The 20,543-nt window shown below is 45.5% G+C and overlaps 2 protein-coding genes across 3 annotated transcripts; both read left to right on the top strand.

The window, feature by feature from the left end:
- Positions 1–7,355: 7,355 nt before the first annotated feature.
- On the top strand, positions 7,356–9,604 carry LOC133905536 (transcription factor WRKY45-2-like). 2 transcript variants are annotated; one of them, XM_062347351.1, is made up of 3 exons: positions 7,356–7,634; positions 7,785–7,898; positions 8,235–9,604. In XM_062347351.1, the coding sequence occupies exons 1-3, from the start codon at positions 7,399–7,401 to the stop codon at positions 8,824–8,826; spliced, it is 942 nt and encodes a 313-aa protein (XP_062203335.1). In that variant the 5' UTR covers positions 7,356–7,398; the 3' UTR covers positions 8,827–9,604. The 2 variants fall into 2 exon arrangements, with proteins under 2 accessions (XP_062203335.1, XP_062203334.1); XM_062347350.1 differs by having other exon boundaries at positions 7,360–7,634; positions 7,782–7,898; positions 8,235–9,599.
- A 7,074-nt stretch (positions 9,605–16,678) lies between these two features.
- LOC133905537 (WRKY DNA-binding transcription factor 70-like) lies at positions 16,679–18,553 on the top strand. The gene is made up of 3 exons (XM_062347352.1): positions 16,679–17,334; positions 17,457–17,561; positions 18,051–18,553. The coding sequence occupies exons 1-3, from the start codon at positions 16,955–16,957 to the stop codon at positions 18,457–18,459; spliced, it is 894 nt and encodes a 297-aa protein (XP_062203336.1). The 5' UTR covers positions 16,679–16,954; the 3' UTR covers positions 18,460–18,553.
- Positions 18,554–20,543: the final 1,990 nt, after the last annotated feature.

The following is a 20,543-nucleotide window of genomic DNA, read 5'->3' as shown; positions in this document are numbered from 1 at the left end:
ATGCGCTCCTCCTCCTAATGTCGCTCGTACTCACGGCATTGGTAAGCTTCCTTTCTCCACCGTATCTCCATGTCCATCCACCGCTTCCGATCCTCATTTTGCTCCATGTCGAGCCATTGCATAAAGTCACAGATAGGTGGAGGAGACTGAACAAAAGAAACAAGATGGGAGATTAGTAAGAGAGTGCATGAAATCGTGTGAAAAGTGCTACATAAGTGATCTATATCGCAATATCGGTGGATACTCATACGGTCCATGTCGAAGCTTGTCATACTGGTAGTTGGTATACATGAAAAAACGTAGGCCATATATGTAGTATATGTCATGGGACTCGTGAAGCCTGCAAGGGTCACCAAAGAAGTATATCGGTGGTTCGACCCCCTGAGGGATAAAAATCCTCCAATATTTCTTGGGTGGGCTTGGTGGAGCTGAAGAAGATATTGCAATTGAGAGAGCTGAGGAAGGAGTGATTTATCCATGTATGAGGGTGGGATTATTTATAATGGATGGGGGCTGGTGCATGGACGGAGTGAACGGGCTCGGCTGAAGGCGGGAGCATAGGATTCCCTGTGAAAGTTGGAAAAATTGTGGTATTGATGCTTGCCAGAGATTCCCTATAGAAATTGTTGCTTGGTGTGGTCATTTTATTCTGTAAAAGTTCAGCAAGTAGTTATTATTGCAAAAGTTTAGCATGTAGTTATTATTGTCTCTGAACTTTTGCAAAATGAAATGTAAGGCAAGGAATCCAATGAAATCATTGGGCTTAAAAAACATATTGGTAGAATGATAAATCATGTTCATTTTATTGAAGAAAGTGAAGTACATCACATATAAGGGTTATCGTAAGTATTTATTACTTGTCTGTGGCTATAGTACGTAAGGCAATATGCATCGACTCGTACCCTACTCGTACACAATCTTCGACAAGATACAATGACATGTAGTTCTCCATCGCTAAATGAAGTATAGCTTATGGAAAGACAGATTGCCAGGTGTAAGAAAGTGTCTACTGGGTTGGTGAAAAAGATGAAAATTTCTCATCCAGATATTCCCAGCGGATTTCTTGAAAGTTGCATCCACGAGGGTAGGGTTTCCTGCACATATACCCTTGTGCCAGTCCATGTGCCACAAGCCCCGACACAGCCGGAAGGTCGCACACGTATTGTGGAGGAACCTACATATTGCTACGTGTAGTGATGTACTTATCCCACCACTCTTCATTGAGTTCTTGTAGCCTCATCTTCAGCCGTTCAATATCCGCGCGCCTCATTGCCGTAGCCTCATAGTAGCCGTAATTGATGTTTATGTACTCTTATTTGTTCGCATACCATTCGTACTTGCACCTGGGTTTGTCATACTGTTGGAGAGAAGCAGGTGAATTAGATGGAATTCGTAGCACGATAGGATGTCAGGCACACTTACCCCACATAGGAACCAAGCGACTGTGGCAAGCGGGAACAGTTTCAGGCTTGCTATTTTAGCGAAGTCGCACCGTGGCATGCGTGCATTGTGTGCTTTATGTCTAACTCCAGCTTCCTCTTCTCCTAATCTGGGTCTTCATTTCTTCTTCGCTCTTTGTCCTCACGCTTGCTTCTGTCATGGATGTCGCGCCATAACTCGTAAGGACCCATATTGCCCTTACCCTTGTCAAACCCGCATCCGAACGCCATGGAAGGGATTGTGTTGGACTGTGTTAGAAATAAAGTAGCCATGGTTGGGTCACCCTTATATACAGAAGTGGGGAATACTGCAAGGAACTGTTTGAGGGAGAGTTATTGCGATGCCAGGGTAGGTCTCAGGGAATCCTTTCGCGCATATGTTGAAAGTGTCAGTCGACAGAGAGAGAATGAGGCATGGTACTATAGAAAAAGGGATAAGGTCACAGACAAGTGCTTCCTCATCATTTTACTGCGTGTAGTGAGGATGTGTCCAAGCTATAGGATACTATGCATAAAGCTCTATCGTATAATATATGATTAAAGGTTAGGCATATGACCTCGATGAAGGACTTCAATGGTGCCACCATCCATTCCTCCGAATGTTTTGACTATTATGGCCACTCACATGAGTGGCAGACTTGGTACCTAGAAGTATCAGAGTGGTCACTAACATCAAGCGCAAGCAATTCCTAGAGCAGATATGTCTCATAATTGTCAGAATTGTGACTAACATCTAACCCGAGGCATTCTTGATGGAATTCGATGTGATAGGTTAAAGCTGAGTTATTTGGTATGTTCATGTGTAAAGCATTAATCAGGATAGAGGTGTTGTTATTTTATGATAAAAGTTGTGTCGTGTGTTCACTTCATGTCTAAAGCCTGAAGCATGATATATGTGTTGTCATTTCATGCTTAAAGCTCTGTCCTATGGTCACTTCATGTGTAAAGTGTGAGTCACGACAAGGATGCTGTGCTGCAGTAAGGTATTGTCATTTCTTGCTAAAAGCTGAAGAAGCGCCTACCATAGGTGCAGGAGATGTTACTACTTACAATGTCATTACAGGTTCAGATTGACGTAACCTATCGCTACCACATTTTGAGAGCGATGTGTCCAAACGCCGTCGAATACTCAGAGACGCTACATAAAGGCATCTAATACATGCACTATCTCCAAATTACATACCTCGGCCTTCATGTACAGCCACCAGCGCACACAGTCACCGCCAACTCATCAAACTAGCAAACGAAGTTCGGGTATGCGCGGTGTGTCTGCATGCTGGACCAACTCGGCTGTGCAACCTGACTAAGTTAGACAATACAATAAAGCAATCAATATAAACGTATACAAATAGCATTACACTTACCCTACGTCTGCACCATAAGGACCCCCATGGTCGGGCTGTTAACGCCGTCCGCACCAAACTGGTACGTGCTAAGGTCCACAACGGGCCTGCTGATAGCGATGTGCTCATACGACCACATCTGAAGCAGCAGAGGACACCTAGTAAAGATCGCGTTGTCATCGATCTTCGTGCACCCATCGCACAGGCCGCGGTACATCGCAGCTAGCACAACTGACGCTAAGCTGTACTACGGGACCTCCGTCGGGTCGGCGTCCGCAACCTCTCTGGCGTAGGAGATCATGCTCCTTCAGACCGTATTGTCGTGGGTCTCGGTGAACATGACCCACCTGAACAACCACAAGAGATATGCCTCCAGGTGTCGGGAGACGTCCTCGGCGCTTGCCAGTGGGTGGATAGTGTCTGCCTGTCAAATAAGGAAGAAGTACAAATATCTGCATCCGTTAATAACGTAAAGAAGATGAGAAACTATTAAAAGACATACATACCACAAACTGAACGAGAAAGGCCTTCGTCGGGCCGTGCTTCTCGTTCGCTGGAGAAGACCTGAACGGGGCTATGTTGTCCATCCGTTGAACAACGGAGAAGCGGCCTAGCATCTCATCCTGTCAGCTCACGCCCACGTCCCTAGCCCCAACAATGACACTCGAGCAAGGCAGGCCCATGAGGAATGAGACGTCCTCGAGTGTGGGCGCCATCTCGCTGCATAGGAGGTGGAATGTGTGCATCTCGGGACGCCACCTGTCGACAAGGGCCACGAGGAGGGCCCTGTTGTAGCTGAACCACGTCACCGCCTCCGAGGCCCTTGTCAACACGTCCACCTCCACAAGCCTACATAGCGGAAGTAGGCGAGCAGCACGCAACCTGTAAGCATACTACAATTAGCGACCAATATCGTGTCTAAATCCATATGGAACCGTAAATTTAAAATTAAAAAAACCTCAGGATCCAACGCTACCCTTGTTCTGGATATACCCTGTCTATTGACTTAAATACGGATAGTACTACCTCTTTCAAACCATATAAGATTTCACTGTCACCGTAAAAAATCCTAAACTGCCACATATCCACCATACCTGGCAACCATCGACAAAAACTATGACATTATTGTGACATAACGAAAAGAATCATGTTAAACTACATCTACAATGTAAAATTCATTACAAGTGTAGCCCAACATGTAAGATATACTACAACAACATATTCCCAATTTATTACATCTAACACATCTAAATCCTACATCTATCATATCAATTGTGACTACACTATATCTAAATCCTACATCTAATACGTAAAATATGCCTAAATACTACTTATAATTGCTAAAATATACGTATAAACATAATCTAATTGCTAAACTACATCTAACCTTAATTATAAACCTAGATCTATATTTTATCCTACTTCTAGTAGCCATAGTACCTGTCGGTGGGTGAACACCGCAAGCGGGGATCCTGAGGGACCCCCTTTGAGATCCGACCGAGGGGCTGATTCTGGGTCTACCTCGTACGTGGATTTAATGTGAATATGTGAGATCTAGGCGGGACAGATGATCGTCGGCTAGTGAGAGTAAATGCTCAAGGAATTTTAGACAGGTTCGGACCGCACAGAGCGTAATACCCTACTTCTGTGTGTATGCTATTAATGCTCTTGGAATGCCTTTATCTGGATCTCTATGTTACAAGGTTTTTTGTGTAAGTCCTGAGCTCCAGTCTTGCTCCTTGCTTCTGGCTTGATTTCTCGGAAAGCTTCTCAGACTTGTCTTCTACGGAGTGCATCCCCCCCTTTTATCCTATCGGGGGAGGCTCAGCGTGCCCAGAAACGGGGGCACGAGTTCCCATGAGCTATAAATGGAAAGCAACCGTCATGGGGCTACAGTTTGACGTTACAGGGGGTTGAAAATGCGCCTTCGGCCGGTCCTGTCGCCCATTACGCCTAACTTTAGCAGATGCAGGGGGTCCACCGGGCAACCGCCGAACTGCCCCGCATGCCCTCTTGGTCAGAGCAGATCTGACACAGCAGGGGGGGCAAGCGATATGCCTTGAGCCCAGTGACGATATCTCCAAGCCGTTTCCTTTATGGGCCCCGCAGGGTGACGTGCGATGGGACCCGTCGCATGAAATGTCCCCACGTCTTCCTGCCAGGAGGTGGCAGGGACTGACGTACTCAGTACGACAGGCGTGGGGGAGAGTGGTTGGAAGTGACAGGCCACGCTCCCTCTTAAATGCAGTATCGGGCCTCTCACCAATTGACACCTCACCGTTGAGCCCTTGTAGGGTCCACCGGCAAGGGGCTTCTCAGGTCCTCGGGGAACCCTGGGTACTCGGGGATCACTGTTCATAGCCCCGAGCGCCCTCTCCTGGATATGTCTCTTCTCGGTTCTCGGGGAATTTTGGGTGCTTGGGGACCACTGTTCATAGCCCCGAGCGTCCTCTCTCATATATGTCTCTTCTCGGTCTTCGGGAAACTCCGGGTACTCGGGGACCACTGTTCATGGCCCCGAGCACCCCTCCGGGAACTGCCTCTTCTCGGGCCTCGGGGAGATAGTCCCTGAGGGAATGCGCCACGTGGCATTCTGCTGTCCTGACCTCAGGACTCAGGACCCCTGATTCTCATATCACCGACAGTACCAGTTATGTAAAATAAAATCTAGATCTAACATCTAACCTATATCAAAAACTAGTACTAATTGCTACTTGCTATCCCATCAAGTTCGTTAAAAAAAATACCTCTTTTTTTTCAGCAGGATTTCACCATACAAATCTCCCTTCCATTTCCTCCCTCTCATTTCCTCTCTTGGCTGAATGAATGTCAAATGAAGTGCTAACGGCAGTAAGGTCGGCCGGGCTGGCCTAAATTGGATGGGTCTGCGTGGCATCGCAACCACGAATGTCTTGTCTGAACGGGCGAGATATTCCTCTCCCCGATTATTAAATGTGCTGTCAGCCAGAACTCACAAGATGTTGCTCGTTCAACGAGCGAGTTCTCATATGTTGAACAAGCGATGGTAGAATAGGTTATATTATTTTTAAAACAAGCACGTAATCTTGAACTATTTGGAAATCAAGCACAGCACAGCTCGCCGAATGAAGAGAGCGGTTGCCTTTTCTGAAAGCTTTGGCCGCCGAGACGAGCAGTCAACTGGGGTCATGCTTGCCCAGCTCGGTCCTTTCCACTCGAGCCCGGCATCGAAGAAAGAAGAGGAAGGAAGTCAAGGTTGGTACAGTGTCGCGGTCCTTACTCGATCGGACTGACTGACTGACACATGGTCCTTCCTTCGCCTTCCTCCAGACCATGCACCACCGTCCATCACCGCAGCAGATGAACCGTCAGTGAACAGCAGCAGCAGGAGACGCAGGCGTAGCGTAGGTGCGTGTGGACCAGCAGTGGGGACGATCCGCATGGCACGCATTATAGATGTGTGAATACTGCTACTAGAAGCTGACCTGGCTAGCTTACGTCATGGTGATGAGCTCACTAGGTTGTTCTCTGGACCCACCCCTATGTCCACCGTCGACCTGCGTGCATAACAGGTACGCCTCGTAACTCACAAGGATATATTCCCTAATAAAAATATAAATATTAAAAGTGATAATATTAAATACAAATTTAAGTATAAAAATATGGATATACTATATGAGTGACATTGAACGAATACATCAGAAGTGATGTCGTAATATGATTTCAAATAAGATCCGATAAAGGAGGAGGATATTATCCGTTAATTTCTCTTCTATTATTTATTTATTTTTATTAGTAAAATCCTGATAACGAGCTAGAGAGGTTGGAGGACGAGAATGGATAGTAAAAATAGATAAATTATTTGAATTTTAGAGATTTTTATTAGATGAGAGAAGAGCATAAAAAAAGGTTATATAAGAATAACTCGTGTTTTATATAATAAAGATATCAATCGGAGGTCACCATGCAACCGATGGAATGGAATTATAAGGATGCATGCATGCATGGTGTCCACACATTTTGTTTAATTTGAGATGAAATACTATATATATATATATATGAAAACTAGTATGTACTCCTAAGAGTACATATTTTTTTATTATGATCTACTATATAAATAAACTGTATATACTTCTTTATCACTATAAATATATTTATATTCTCATTCTAAGATATTTCAATGTTAATTATATGAAAAAAATAAAAAAATCCATCAATTTTAATAGATTTTGATAATACCTTCATATTCATAAATAAAAACTAATATAAAAAAAATATGTAAAAAAATATACATACCACTTGAATGATCTTATATACTCACATACTTCATGTACATACTATTTATCATATAAGATAATCCTTATATTATAAGATATGTATATGAGAGTACATATTTTTAAAATTATCAAATATGCTTTCTATATATTTTTATAGGTCCACGTGCAACACGTACACAAGCTTGCTTGCGTGTGTACCACACTACCACCACTATATTATTCCTGCAATTGCAAAAGATCCCCGGACCCACACGCAACAGTACTTTGGAGGTTTACATACCATGAAAAGGTTGAGGCAGCTGGTCTTTATAAACAACAAGCGAGCTGCAATCTGGCATCGCATCGCATCGCACTAGAGCCATGAAATGCATGACCACCAACAAATTAAAGAAAAGCCTGACATCTTCAGAAGCAGCCGGAGCCGATATATATGGCCGCCGTATACTAGCTAGCTCAGACCAACTCCAGTCAGGTAGCGCGGCAGCCGGCGATGACGCTCGTGGCCGGCAGCGTTGGCGGGCCGCGGCGCCGGCGGGGTACCAAGAGAGCCCCGGACGACAAGGCCAAGGATGCCCGCCTCATTGCAGAAAAAGAAGGTACCAAAATTTCTAGCTTCAATTTTGATGGACTAATTAAGGTATATAATATATATATATGTAGGTTAATTGTGATGACGACCTTGGTTAATTTAATCAATAAAATTGGCATGTGACTAATGGATCTCGCTTAATATAAATAAACAGCAGGAAGAAGAAAGAAACAAGCAGCAGTACATCACTTGTAACATCAGTGCCCGATTTCGACGGGTACCAATGGAGGAAGTACGGCCAGAAGCAAATCGAGGGTACCGTGTATCCCAGGTAAATCATATCCAATTCTCATACCCCATATAATAGATCGGTAGGAAGAAAAAAGAGATGTAGAAAGAAGAAAGAGGAGCTGCCCTGTAAGATGCCATTTCCGTCGTCGTATCCTCTCGATCTAGGTAGGATACGATCTCTTCTGTCGGTCGTGATACACGTTGGGCACTTTCTGTCGCATCGATCCATGTAAAGACGAATGGTCGATGATCGAGACAATTAAGCTTGCAAAATTATTAGTGAAGCTGCCAATGTTTTTCAATTCCAAGATAGATAGATATTTTGAACTGGTATGGGTTATTTAAATCACACATGCTTATATATGCGTGCGTGCAGGAGCTACTACAAGTGCAAACGGAGCGCAGAGCAAGGCTGCCCCGCCAAACGGACGGTGCAGCGCGACGACGACGACGACGGTAATGGAGTCCCAAAGTACACTGTGGTGTACACGGCGGAGCACGCCTGCAGGGCCAACGATTCCCTGGAGGCGCCGGTCATCCTCGAGACAACCGCCGTCCCTGCTAGTGCTACCACCACCAAGCAGAGACCTGAAGATGACGACGAGAGTCTTGCAGCGGCAGCAATATTCCTGCCGGCGGCTCGTCGTGATCACGCGGTCGACGCTCCTGCGGTTGGCTCGAGTCCTACTACCACCACTGCCGCTACCGGGACTGAATCTCCGGCCATCTCGGACATGACGTGGAGCAGCAGTGCTAGCGAGCGCGTCGATGACTACTGCGGGCTGTTCGCCGTCCATGACAGCTGGGCCCCGACACCGGCTGCGTCGTCGTTGCTCCAGGAGATTGAGGACTTCACCGGACCAATCCGGTCGCCGGTGCACATCGCCGCGGATGGTTGGACGATTGACCAATACCTACAGCTCGTTAATGAGCCTAGCAACCATTTCTCAGCTGGTTTCTCTATCTAGGTAGCTACCTACTCCATCTCGCTAGATGATGACGATCAATCGAGTACGTTCTCAGTATGGAGTACTGTACTGCTGCCTCTACCAGCTCATACCTCAGTGCACTGCCAGCTGCTACTCAATGTCTCGATCTCCTCCTCCTCGTCGTCGTCGTCGGCATTAACTAATGACCCCTACCGCCGCTTGTTAGCACGCATGATAATACAAAATGGAATCCAAGGCTCGCGTCCCGTCAACTTTAATTCCATGGCATGATTTTGTCCATGGCATCACCCCCGTGACATCACTCGCTTACCGTCTGCAGCTTACAACAGCTAGCTAGCTACCTCTTGCAACCAAGCTGATGCATGCTACTCTCTCTCATCAGTCATGACACTAGTCTATATATGACAGTGATCTCTACACTCTAGATGACAGTCATCTTTCCTGTTTTCCTCCCGAAAGACTTTTTTTTTCTTCTGTTGCGAGATCCTTCTTCCGGTTTATCATGCGCGCAGGCGCCCAATATTCTTGATTTCCTCACGAGATGCTATTTTTTTTTGGGTTGCCAGATCCTTCTTCCGGTTCCTCCCGCGCGTGGACGTGCTTGGTACCTCGTTCGGGGTCGGACCTGTGGGGGGTGTTTTTTTTTTTTCCAAGTTGCGGGAGAGTTCTTCCCATTTATTCCGCGCTTAGACGTGGTTGGTCGCTCTTGCGTAGTCGGACTGGGGGCGTCGGCGTGTGGAGGCACTATAATATGAAAATTAGTCTGTATTATTGAGTACATACCCCTACTATAATATATCATATAAATAAATTGATATACTCTTTTGTCACTATAAGTATACTTATATACGCAGTCTAAGGTACTCCAATGTGAACTATATTAAAAATAGAAAAAAAAGTCCATCAGTTTTATTAAATTTTGATAATACATTTGTATTTATATATAAAATATAATACACTCAAAAAAATATGTGCAAACCACTAAAAAACTATACATACCACTTGGATGATCTTATATACTCACATACTCCATATACATACCATTTATCACACGAGATACTCTCCATATAATGAGATATGTATGTGGGAGTACATACTCCTGGGAGTACTAAATATGCTTCCTATATACACACACATATATATATATATATACATACATACACATACGATAAGTCTATAGTTTACCACTGCGCATATTTACAGTTACAACTCGAAAAACTATCAGTTACAATCCGCTAGTAGATCAGTTACAACTGCACGTTCCGAAGTACATAATTTCAACACGAGAAACTAATGAGTTACAATCAGTTACAATATAAATATATATATATATATATATATATTATACTATGATTACAATCGTATTTCTTATGTTATACTACATCATTAGACAAGGAATTCATTAGGAGTTACGTTCATCTATAACACAATTGTAACTCAAATTTTTTTATTTATGTTCGGTTGTAACTCCCTATCTTGGGAATTGTAACTCTACTATTTTTTAGATTGTAACTGGGATGTCACAACAGTAACTAGAGTTGAGTCTAGACACATTATATATATATATATATATATATATATATATATATATATATATATATATATATATATATATATATATATATATATATATATATATATATATATATGAATTGTAACTCTTGGGTTGGAATATATATACACACTTACGACTCCTAGAAGATTTAATCTAAACTTAAATCAAGAAATTCCAAAAAGGTACTATTTATAGATGGATCCCACTAAATAGTAACTCTTGGGTCCCATTGAATATTATTAGGCCAGGGTTGGATTGGATCTGGGCCAGGTCTAGTCTTGGGCAGGGCTTGGGTCGGAGTGTACCGAGTTGACCCACTAGGAAAAACGGCCTCGTGCCTCCAAGTTGGGCCAACAAGCTGGCCCGCTAGCGGCCCAAGACGTGGCATGCTCGGTCGGTCGTGTTTCTGTGGCCAAAGGCTCGCGTGGTGCGCACGCGTCTCACTAGATGGCACAACATAGAGGAGAAGCCGGCGGTGAGGAATCACGGGAACCAGGGGTCCCCGAGTCCCGAGGCCAGATCAGCAGGCTGCCACGTGGTGACCTCCCGCGGGGATGATCTCCCCGAAGCGTGAGAAGACTAAGTCTCGGGAGAGGGTGCTCAGGGCCATGAACAGTGGTTCCCGGGCACCCGGGTTCCCCGATGATCCGAGAAGACCAAGTGCCAGAAAGAGAGTGCTCGGGGCTGCGGGCAGTGGCCCCCGAGCACCCGAGTACCCCGAAGATCCAAAGGAAGCTAAGTTCCGGGAGAGAGTGCTCGGGGTCGCGAGATGTGGCCCCCGAGCACTCGGTCCCCTGAGGACTCGATCAGCCAGTTTTCGGGAGAGAGTGCTCGGGGTCACGAGCAGTGGCCCCCGAGCACTCGGTTCCCCGAGGACCAAGAAATGGCATATCCGGGAGAGAGTGCTTGGGGCTGTGAATAGCGGCCCTTGAGCACTCGGTTCCCCGGGGGACCTCAGAAGTCCTTCGCCGGTAGCCCCCACAGAGGTCCAGCGGTAAGGTGTCAGCTAGTGAAAGGCTCGATGCCGCATTTAAGAGGGCGCGTGGCCTGTCACTTTCAACTGCTCCTGCCACGCTCGGTGTCAGTCTCTCCACTTTCTGGTAACATCGGGATAACATTGCGAGGCACAAGGCGCCCCGTCTGCCGCCCTACTGTGTCAGGCGTACAAGACCGGGCAGGCACGCCGGGCTGTTCGGTGGCTGCTCGGTGGACCCTCTTCACGACGACCGTTGCAAAACGCCATCATGACGACCAAGACCGGGCCGGGGGGGGGGGCGCATTTTCAACTCCCCCGTCACTTTGCGCAGCAGTCCATGATGGTTGCTTTTCCATTTATGATGCCTTGAAACTCGTGCCCTCCCTTTCGGGGTACGCTACCGCCGGCAAGTATTTAAGAAGAGCCGGAGGACACGGAAAGACTCTCTCAGATCTAGACGCATCCAAGACACTGGATTTGAACACTCAGAGCCAAGGAAGAACATTCCCATATAAGCACAGAAGCTGAGACCACCGAAGAACAAAGAGCCCGAAGCTTTAGGATAGACAAACATTCTTGTAATCAGCAACATCTCTGAGAGACATTCTCAGTGCATTTATAGCATCCACACAGGAGTAGGGTATTATACTCAGTGCGGCCCAAACCTGTCTAAAAACCTCCAGAGCATTTACTGCATTCTGCATCCGATCATTCCATTCCACCTGCCATTGCATTTACGTCCATTTATTTCACCCGCAAACAGATTCAGAATCATCCCCCGGCCGAATCTCAAAGGGGGTCCCTCCGGATCCCTGCTTTAGGAGTTCACCCTCCGACACTAGCCGAAATTGAGTTTTTGCCGTCGGTTTCGAACAAGACCTATGGGCTGGGCATCTATGGACTAGGGTGAACCCGTTTTGGTGTTAATTGATGGCAGCCAGCGACCGGAGCATGCCTAGATGGCGACCAGAGATGGGGACGACAGCGGAAAAGAAAGGGCAGCACCTCCTTGCGATTTGCGCACTCTGAGTACCTGCAAGCCTACTGCTACGCTCACGCGCACTAACACATCACGAAGTCTAACTCAACAGTGAGGGATTGGGTGCCGGCAGCAAGCAACTCACCGCCATGGTGCTCGCGGGCCACCAGCTGTCGGAGGTTGAACTCCACAAGCGGGGATCCGGAGGGACCCCCTTTGAGATTCGGTCGGAGGGATGATTCTGAATCTACCTCGTATGTGAATTAAATGAGAGTAAATGGGATGCAGGTGGGATGGATGATTGGATGCTAGAGGAAAAAAATGCTCAGGGGATTTTAGACAGATTCGGACCGCGCGGAGCATAATACCCTACTCCTGTGTGTATGCTATAAACGCTCTGGGAATGCCTCTCTGAGGATCTCTTGTGTTACAAGGGTTTCTTTCTAAGTCTAGAGCTTCGTGTGTCTTATTCTTCGTCTGTTGAGCTTCTTGAACTTCTGTGTTGGAGAACCTGTTTGACCTCTCCTTCTTCGGGGAGCCCGCCCCTTCTTATACCCCGTCGGGGCGGCCTAGCGTGCTCAGAAAGCAGGGCGTGAGTTCCAAGGCGCCATAAATGGAAAGCAACCATCATGGGCTGCAGCTTGACGTTACCGGTGGGGGGGGGGGGGGTTGAAAACGCGCCCCCGTCCGGTCCTGTCGTCATCATCTCGCTTTTTTGCGGGTGCAGCAGGGAGGGCCCACCGGGTAGCCACCGAGCAACCCCGCGTGCCCGCCTGGTCAGAGCAAGCCTGACACAGCAGAGCGACAGGCGATATGCCTCGAGCCCTGCGTCGATATCCCGAGGCGCTCCGAATGACTCGCGATGGGACCCGCCGCATTAAATGTCCCCATGCCTCCATGCCAGGCAGTGGCAGGGACTGACAGCAGGCGTGGGGAAGTGGTTGGAAGAAACAGGCCATGCTCCCTCTTAAATGCAGCATCGGGCCTCTCACCAATTGACACCTCACCGCTGGGCCCTTGTGGGGTCCACCGGCAAGGAGCTTCTCAAGTCCTCGGGGAACTCTTGGTGCTCTGGGACTACTGTTCATAGCCCCAAGCACTCTCTCCCGAGTATGCCTTTTCTCAGTCCTCAGGGAACTCGGGGACCACTATTCATGGCCCCGAGCACCCTCTCCTGGAACTGTATCTGCTCGGGTCATCGGGGAACTCGGGTACTCGGGGACCACTGTTTATGGCCCCGAGCGCCCTTTCCCAGAACTTGTACTTCTCGGGTACTCGGGGACCACTGTTCATGGCCTCGAGCACTCTCTCCCGAAACTTTATCTTCTCGGACCTCGGGGAGATAGTCTCCTAGGGAAGGCGCCACGTGACACTCTGCTGTCCTGGTCTCAGAATTCGGGGACCCCTGGTTCCCATGTCACCGACACCAGCCAAAGGCAAATTCTTAATGACAGGTTCCACCATCCCAAGCACGCTACTAGGTAGGGGAAGGAGAGGGATGGGAAGGCTCATTGGAGTCTATGGGGATGGAAGGGTGGTCATCACCGTGAAGCTTTAGGTGGCGGTGGCGGCAGGCTTGGCTACATGTCCCCGTGCTCCCTCCCAGCGTCAGGACGAAGAAGGGCAACACAAGGTGGATGAAGAGCTCCTCGTCCTTTTCAGTTGCCCATGGGGGAGAGGTGGCGATGGCGTTGCAGTGGTGGTGGTGGATTTGGGTGGCGGTGGTGAGGGATGGAGATGGGGGAGAAGGGGGAAAATGGGCTGGAGTGCCCATTTTATAGAGGGAGAGGGAGCAGGAGGTGACGGCAGTGAGATGGTGCGGCTCCGCGTCTCGGTTGAACAGTGTGACAGTGCCTACCAGGAAATCCGTGGCACGTGGTAGCGCGACCACCAGTCATCCGTGTGTGGTAGACGCCAAAGTCACAGGCATTGGCCCTTCGTCTTGGGCCGTGCACGCTAAGAGCAGAGAGAGTGGAGAGATGGCTGGAGAGGGAGGGGCATAAAAGTCACATGCTTTGATGGCGAGGAAAAGCAGCGACAACGGTGGCTTGACTAGGAACAGAGAGGGGGTGAGCTGGAGGAGGGGGAAGGCTCTGGTCAGTGGGTCTCGCGTGTCAGTGGGAGGGAGAGCGGGGCGGCGTGGAGCACTGGCTCTCTTGCACGCGTGTCGCGCTGATTGGGTCGCGTGGAGTGGCAGTGGCCCATGTGAGCAGAGGAGTGGAGAGAGAGGGGGGATGCCGAGCCGGCTTGCTAGGCGAGCACAGAGGAGAAAGAAGAAGAGTGCGGCCCGAGAAAAAGAAAAAGGATTTGCTATGTTGAAAAGGGTTTGATATTAGTTCAAATAGAATTATTTGAATTTAGATTTGGATTTGAACTTGAAGCCCTGATTTTTGGGAGAGGTTTGAACTCAAAGGATTTGAATTGATTTAGATTTCAGCTGAATTGAATCTAAGGATTAGATTTGAATTTGAGGGGCATTCAAATTCAAATCTCCACTCAAAGAACCATAAAAATAAATAAACCAAAGATGCATATGATCATCTTATTGCAGGGATTAATTTAGAAATTAATTTGGTGCACTTTTGAAAACTTAGCAATAATAATATATTTGAATATATACATAGTAGGTATATATTCAAATATATACTTACTTGATTTTATATTGGTTTAAATAATTAGATTTTTTTTTAAAAAATGAGTGAATTTACTATAATCTAAATACTAAATTTAAGGATGCTACACCTCCAACAGTGACATGCAGGGTGACACAGCAGAGGAGCAGGACGACGAGGCACATCGCCGTGAGCTACATCGGCCGGGCCCAACCGATGACCGCGAGCAGGCGGCACGAGATGGTGTCGGGAGGCTGATCCGGAGTGGCGGCGGCGGCTCAGAGTTGCATCGGAGCCGTGGATCCGAACGTCGGCGACTTGGGGTTGCGTCGGACGGCGACGATGGTTGTGCTCACTCCATCTTGCACGTCCACACTCTCCCACCGAGTAAAACTCAAGAACAGAGAGCTCCCCAAGTCGGCAAGACTGGATCTGCCAATCAACTGGTTTTGATAATAGTTCAAACGACAATTATTAATTGTACTATAATTTTAGTGTTCATTAATTCTAGAAGGGAAGTTTAATTGTTGTATGATAGAGTTAGTGTTCTGATGTCCAGTCTTTGATCTGGTTTGTGGAAAGTCATGTCAAAAACTACCTAATGAAGTTTGTCGGCACGAAGAAACAAATATGTTAGTATCACTACGCTCCCAAATATAGATCAAAGTCCACATTTTGTTCTTTAATTATTCTGAAATTAATTCTTCACTCCAATTAAGAATTAATGCACTTGGAAAACTAACATCATATAATATATTCACGTGAGACTTTTGAGTTTACGCAACATGCTTTCAGGTGACGAACTTATGATGACATGATCTTGCTTCCGTCAGTTATGATGGGAAAAACTTGATGTGAGGAATAATTATTTCTAAGCTGCAGATTGATTAGACAAGCATGTTCTAATTCAACCAGTTGCACCTCCCAATATAATATATGTAGCACTTGGATCTGCAGTATGTCGAGAAACTCTTGTATGCGCCAACGGATTCATTATGGCTAACCAATTTCCTGCACCATAGTCCCAAAGGCCTAAATTCACGAGGCCTCACAACCTACATTCCGGACTATTGTCGCAAAGAATACTATCCGATCCCTCACAAGGACGATTACGAAGCTCGGTGGTAACTTCTCAGATGGAGCCAAGCCAATAGGGGTTCGAGCCCCCGTCTCGCTCCCTCAGGTCTCTAACGAAGACCGCGTTGTAGAAAAACGTCGTAAAAAAAACCCATATCACATGATTCTATTTCTCAACTTGGGTTTTTCTCATCAATACGTTCCAGTTCCTTCCTCTTACCTTTCAACCCTGCCTTTTAGGACAAAAATTGGTGGTTTGGAAATTCAAAATTTTAAATAACATTTCAAATTTGAAATGGCATACCTTTTTTCTGTAATTTTGTGTGCGCGCGCGTATCGGATGTTGGAATGGGACTTGAAGTGAACTGTAAAAGGTGGAGGAAAAAAAGGTCTGGTGAGAACTGAACTTGACTGCTTACTCACGAGACTTGTTTATTTGGAGACGGGAGCATCTGGTGAACACAAGCGACATTTGGCTAAGATGAGACTAACCAATCCTTGTGCCAGGTTAATTTAGCTGACGCTGACCGCAGCATCTAATCTCTTCATATATAATCACTATTCACTACTCATCTCGTACTATCAGTAACACACTACCAGATACAACCAACTTATTAGAGGTAGCTGCCAAATCAAGAGTCCTCCCTATCAATCTCCGTGTGCCCGATCTCCTACGCATGCAGGCACAGCTAATTATATATATTATTCCTCAAGTTGATCGTTAATTATGTTGCATAACGTGGTGCCACTCCATATATAAGTACAACAGATTAGGAGTAACCTTATCGCCATAGCCAGACAATTAGCTTCCTTCTCGATCCATCCAGCAACTGCTAGGAATTGAGAAGTTGCAGTTAAGCAAACCAGCTTCCATAATTTGTTCAGAACTTCAGTCTTCAGATACAAGATCTAGCTAGAAATTAGCAGAGCTAGCTAGATAATTAGGGATGCAAGGAGAAGAGATGAAGCATGACCACCACCACAACAACGGATATCTTCCTCAATCTTCACCTTCTGATCACCCCTCTCTCGTCTGCAACCACCAGTCGGCGATAAAGGAGATCGCCAGGGAGCAGTCTCTGGTGACGCAGCTGCGAGCCATCGTCCTTCCTGCGCTGCAGGCGGACGAACGCTCTGAGCTTGTCGCCCAGATGCTCCAGGGCATATTGGATTGCTCCAGCAAGGCCATAGCCGAGCTGCAGCTTCATCAGTTAGAAGCTCGAGCTGATGATGTGCTGGTTGATGACAAGAAGAGAGTAAGGAGGAATTCTGATGACTGCACCAGCAAGGAGGAGGATGCTAAACCCCATCATCAGCACAAGAGAAGGTATCCAAAAGCCTGGTAAATTCATTTGAGTGAAACTACTGCTTCTCTTCATAATGTTTCCATATTTCTGTATGCGATTAAGCTTTTTATTGACTCGTTTCTCTGCAAACGATTTTTAACAGGAGATTTTCTGACTCAGTGTCACTTAAAACGCCCGTTCCGCACTACGATGGCCACCAATGGAGGAAATATGGGCAGAAGAACATCAATAAAACAAAACACCCAAGGCAAATTTCTCCTTCTTGATGAAAATTAAAGAGTGAATTGCACAAAACTATATATACTGTGCCATTTGTAACATAAAATTACAATTATTGTGTCTAGTATCACCAAGCTACAAGTATTATATCATTTATAAGATAAAACTATATATATTATGCCATTTGTAACACAAAACTACAACTATTGATGTGTCCCCGTTAGTTTGATTGTAACACAAAATTATAACTATTAAAAGATGTAGTTTTGTGTTACTATATACAATACTTATAGTTTTATGTTATAAATGGTATACTACATGTAGTTTTGTGCAATTCATTTAAAATTAAAAGATGCCTAGTTCCTCTTAGGTGTTCTCGTTTTTTCTGTAACAATTTGTATGCACACAACTATGTGTCATTCCAATGGTGTATATATGTGTCCTGTATCAGTCTTTAAGAGAAGTTAAATGATGCAAATTTCTATTAAATTGTACTATCATTAATTGAATCGTGCAGGAGCTACTACAGATGCACCTACAGAAAGGAACAAGACTGCAAAGCAACAAAGACGGTCCAGCAACAAGATGACAGCATTGGTGCTGATCATTCCGTCATGTACACGGTCGTCTACCACGGCCAGCATACTTGCAAGGACAAAAATGGCGTTGATTCAGGCCCCAATGACTCTGAAACAAACACCCGGAGGAGCAGCGATCTTGTATGCTGCGACAGCCAATCCAGCATATCGGCCAATTGTTCAGATCCCTATGACCATCAGACATACCTAGATGGTAATAAGCTGCTAGACACATCTGCAGACTTGATCACAAAGAACAACATGTCTGAGCCATTCGACATGACTGCGTTTTCACTCTTGGATTTGGACAGTTGGGAGTTGGACGCACTCCTAAGATCCGGAGCCTGATAATTAAGATATCGACGAACAGGCTAGTGAGCAATTGATAATTTGATACGTTATGAAGAGAGATAATAAGGTATATCTCACCAGAAGCTTTGTCTAGGGGCGAAAATACCATTTAGCCAAAATGTATAGTATGTCAATTTTGTGTGTTTGTACCAAGAAGTTATGAATGACAAAAAAAAGGTATATTGTACAACCATCAAATATGATAATCTTCACAGTACCTTCTACTTCACCAAGAATTAAGGAGTATAAATTAGATCTGATCGGCAATATATAAGTAGTGCTTCCTAATTTGTATGGTATTTCCTTCGAAACTAGTAACAGAACCCTTTAATCACGCTCACGTCCCAACAAATGTTGGCCTATCTAATTACTTGTGTATCTCGGCCATTGTGGAAAGTTGTGGAGAAGAATCAATGGCATGTGAATATATGAAAGATAGCGCGCTTTAAATCATCAGTCCTTGCAGCTTGTTTCGCTGCTGCGATTATCTTCTTCTTGATTATATAACACAGATAGTTGGCAAGCAAATAATAGTAATTAATTAATTAACAATGCTTATTATATGGGTGATTAAAAAGTAGCTAGTTGGGGGTCTGACCTGCAGCCGCCACAAGATTAATTGTCGCATGTCCTCTTTGTTTGTACATGTGCGCATATCATGCCAGACCAATATATTGAAACTAGCCACTGCTAATTAACTGACATACTTGGAGGATTAATATAATGTTGCAACAAACCATCTGAAATTAGCTATCTAGAGGATGTATGTACCCATTTATATATCTACTTGCGTAGCACTCCTATATGGAGTAATATAGTTTAGCGGTATATACCAGTATATATCTAGGGAGTATATATCTTCCATTACTTGCATCAAACTCGATATGTAAATATGAAAAGAACCTGAATGCAGTACAATGAAGAGTAGATGCGAGAGGCTGTGTGCTCACCATTGGATGGTTATATAGGTTCCATTTCGTCGGACCCTCATTTAGAGTTCTATTGTGCAGCTTGTATCAGTTTCTCTATTAGTAGTTGATATGGATATTTCCAATAATAGATTGACATCAAAACCATTCATCAATTTATCACAATACCACAAATAGAGTTTTCATAGAACTTGCAAAACATAGTCCAATAAACACCATGGCCGACGGCCTTATCGAAATGAGACATGACAGTGGAAATAACAGTAGCCTAATGCATACATATACCTTGGGTGTGGACCTAGCCCTAGTCTTCTCTTATTATTCATCACCATCATTGTTGAAGTTGTACTCTAGCTCTTCATTTAAATCAACAAGCATGAGTAAGTACTTAAGGTACTCAGCAAGTCCTAACACTACATCGAGAAGTTGATAGATGCATAAGGGGTATAACCAAGGAAAACACCATAGGGTTTAGGTTTGGGGAAAAGTCTGTTTTTTTTTTTTTTGCGAGGGCTAGTTTTGCATAACAAGGTTGAAAGCATTTGGTAAAACAAGATTTAAGTCAAATTATGGTTGTTAGCCTTGGGGAAGATACATACATCTCGTTAGCTCCCAAGTTTATTAGCTGGCAGACATAGGGTCCTCTCTAGCCCATGGTGCTTAGCTGAACTTTCCAAAACATGGGTGCACAGCTCACACACACTCGTCAAGGAGGTACACACACAATTGGGCCAATCATTGTGCAGCCAAACCTGCGCATATCTATAATCGTGGACACATCTATCTGAATAGGTTTACACTCTATATAAGTTGTACATTTTACCCACAAGATATGTTTCGCCTCCAACCTTAGCTATGGTAGAGCAGGCATAACGAAGTCCCATACCCACCCAACATCGCTACAATATCCACACATAGGACAATAAACCAGGGGCTCAAGATCATCATGGCTCAAACAACTTTAGAGTCTCCATCCAGACTACGATACTTAGGTTGCCCGTATCTTCTCCTAGCTCCCGTTGCATCTCCTGCTTTTAAATGGATATTGGGTTCAGCTAGTGGGGTATGAGGCCAAGCCTCTTTCCATAAAAGGGACATGTGGTTGCACAAGGGTTGCTTAGCATGACGACACAATGAACCAGTCCTTATACG

This window comes from Phragmites australis, chromosome 22, assembly GCF_958298935.1.
Source record: "Phragmites australis chromosome 22, lpPhrAust1.1, whole genome shotgun sequence".
NCBI classification, from domain to species: domain Eukaryota; kingdom Viridiplantae; phylum Streptophyta; class Magnoliopsida; order Poales; family Poaceae; genus Phragmites; species Phragmites australis.
Note: the sequence above shows the minus strand (reverse complement) of the source record. Positions and strands in the feature narration are given on the sequence as shown.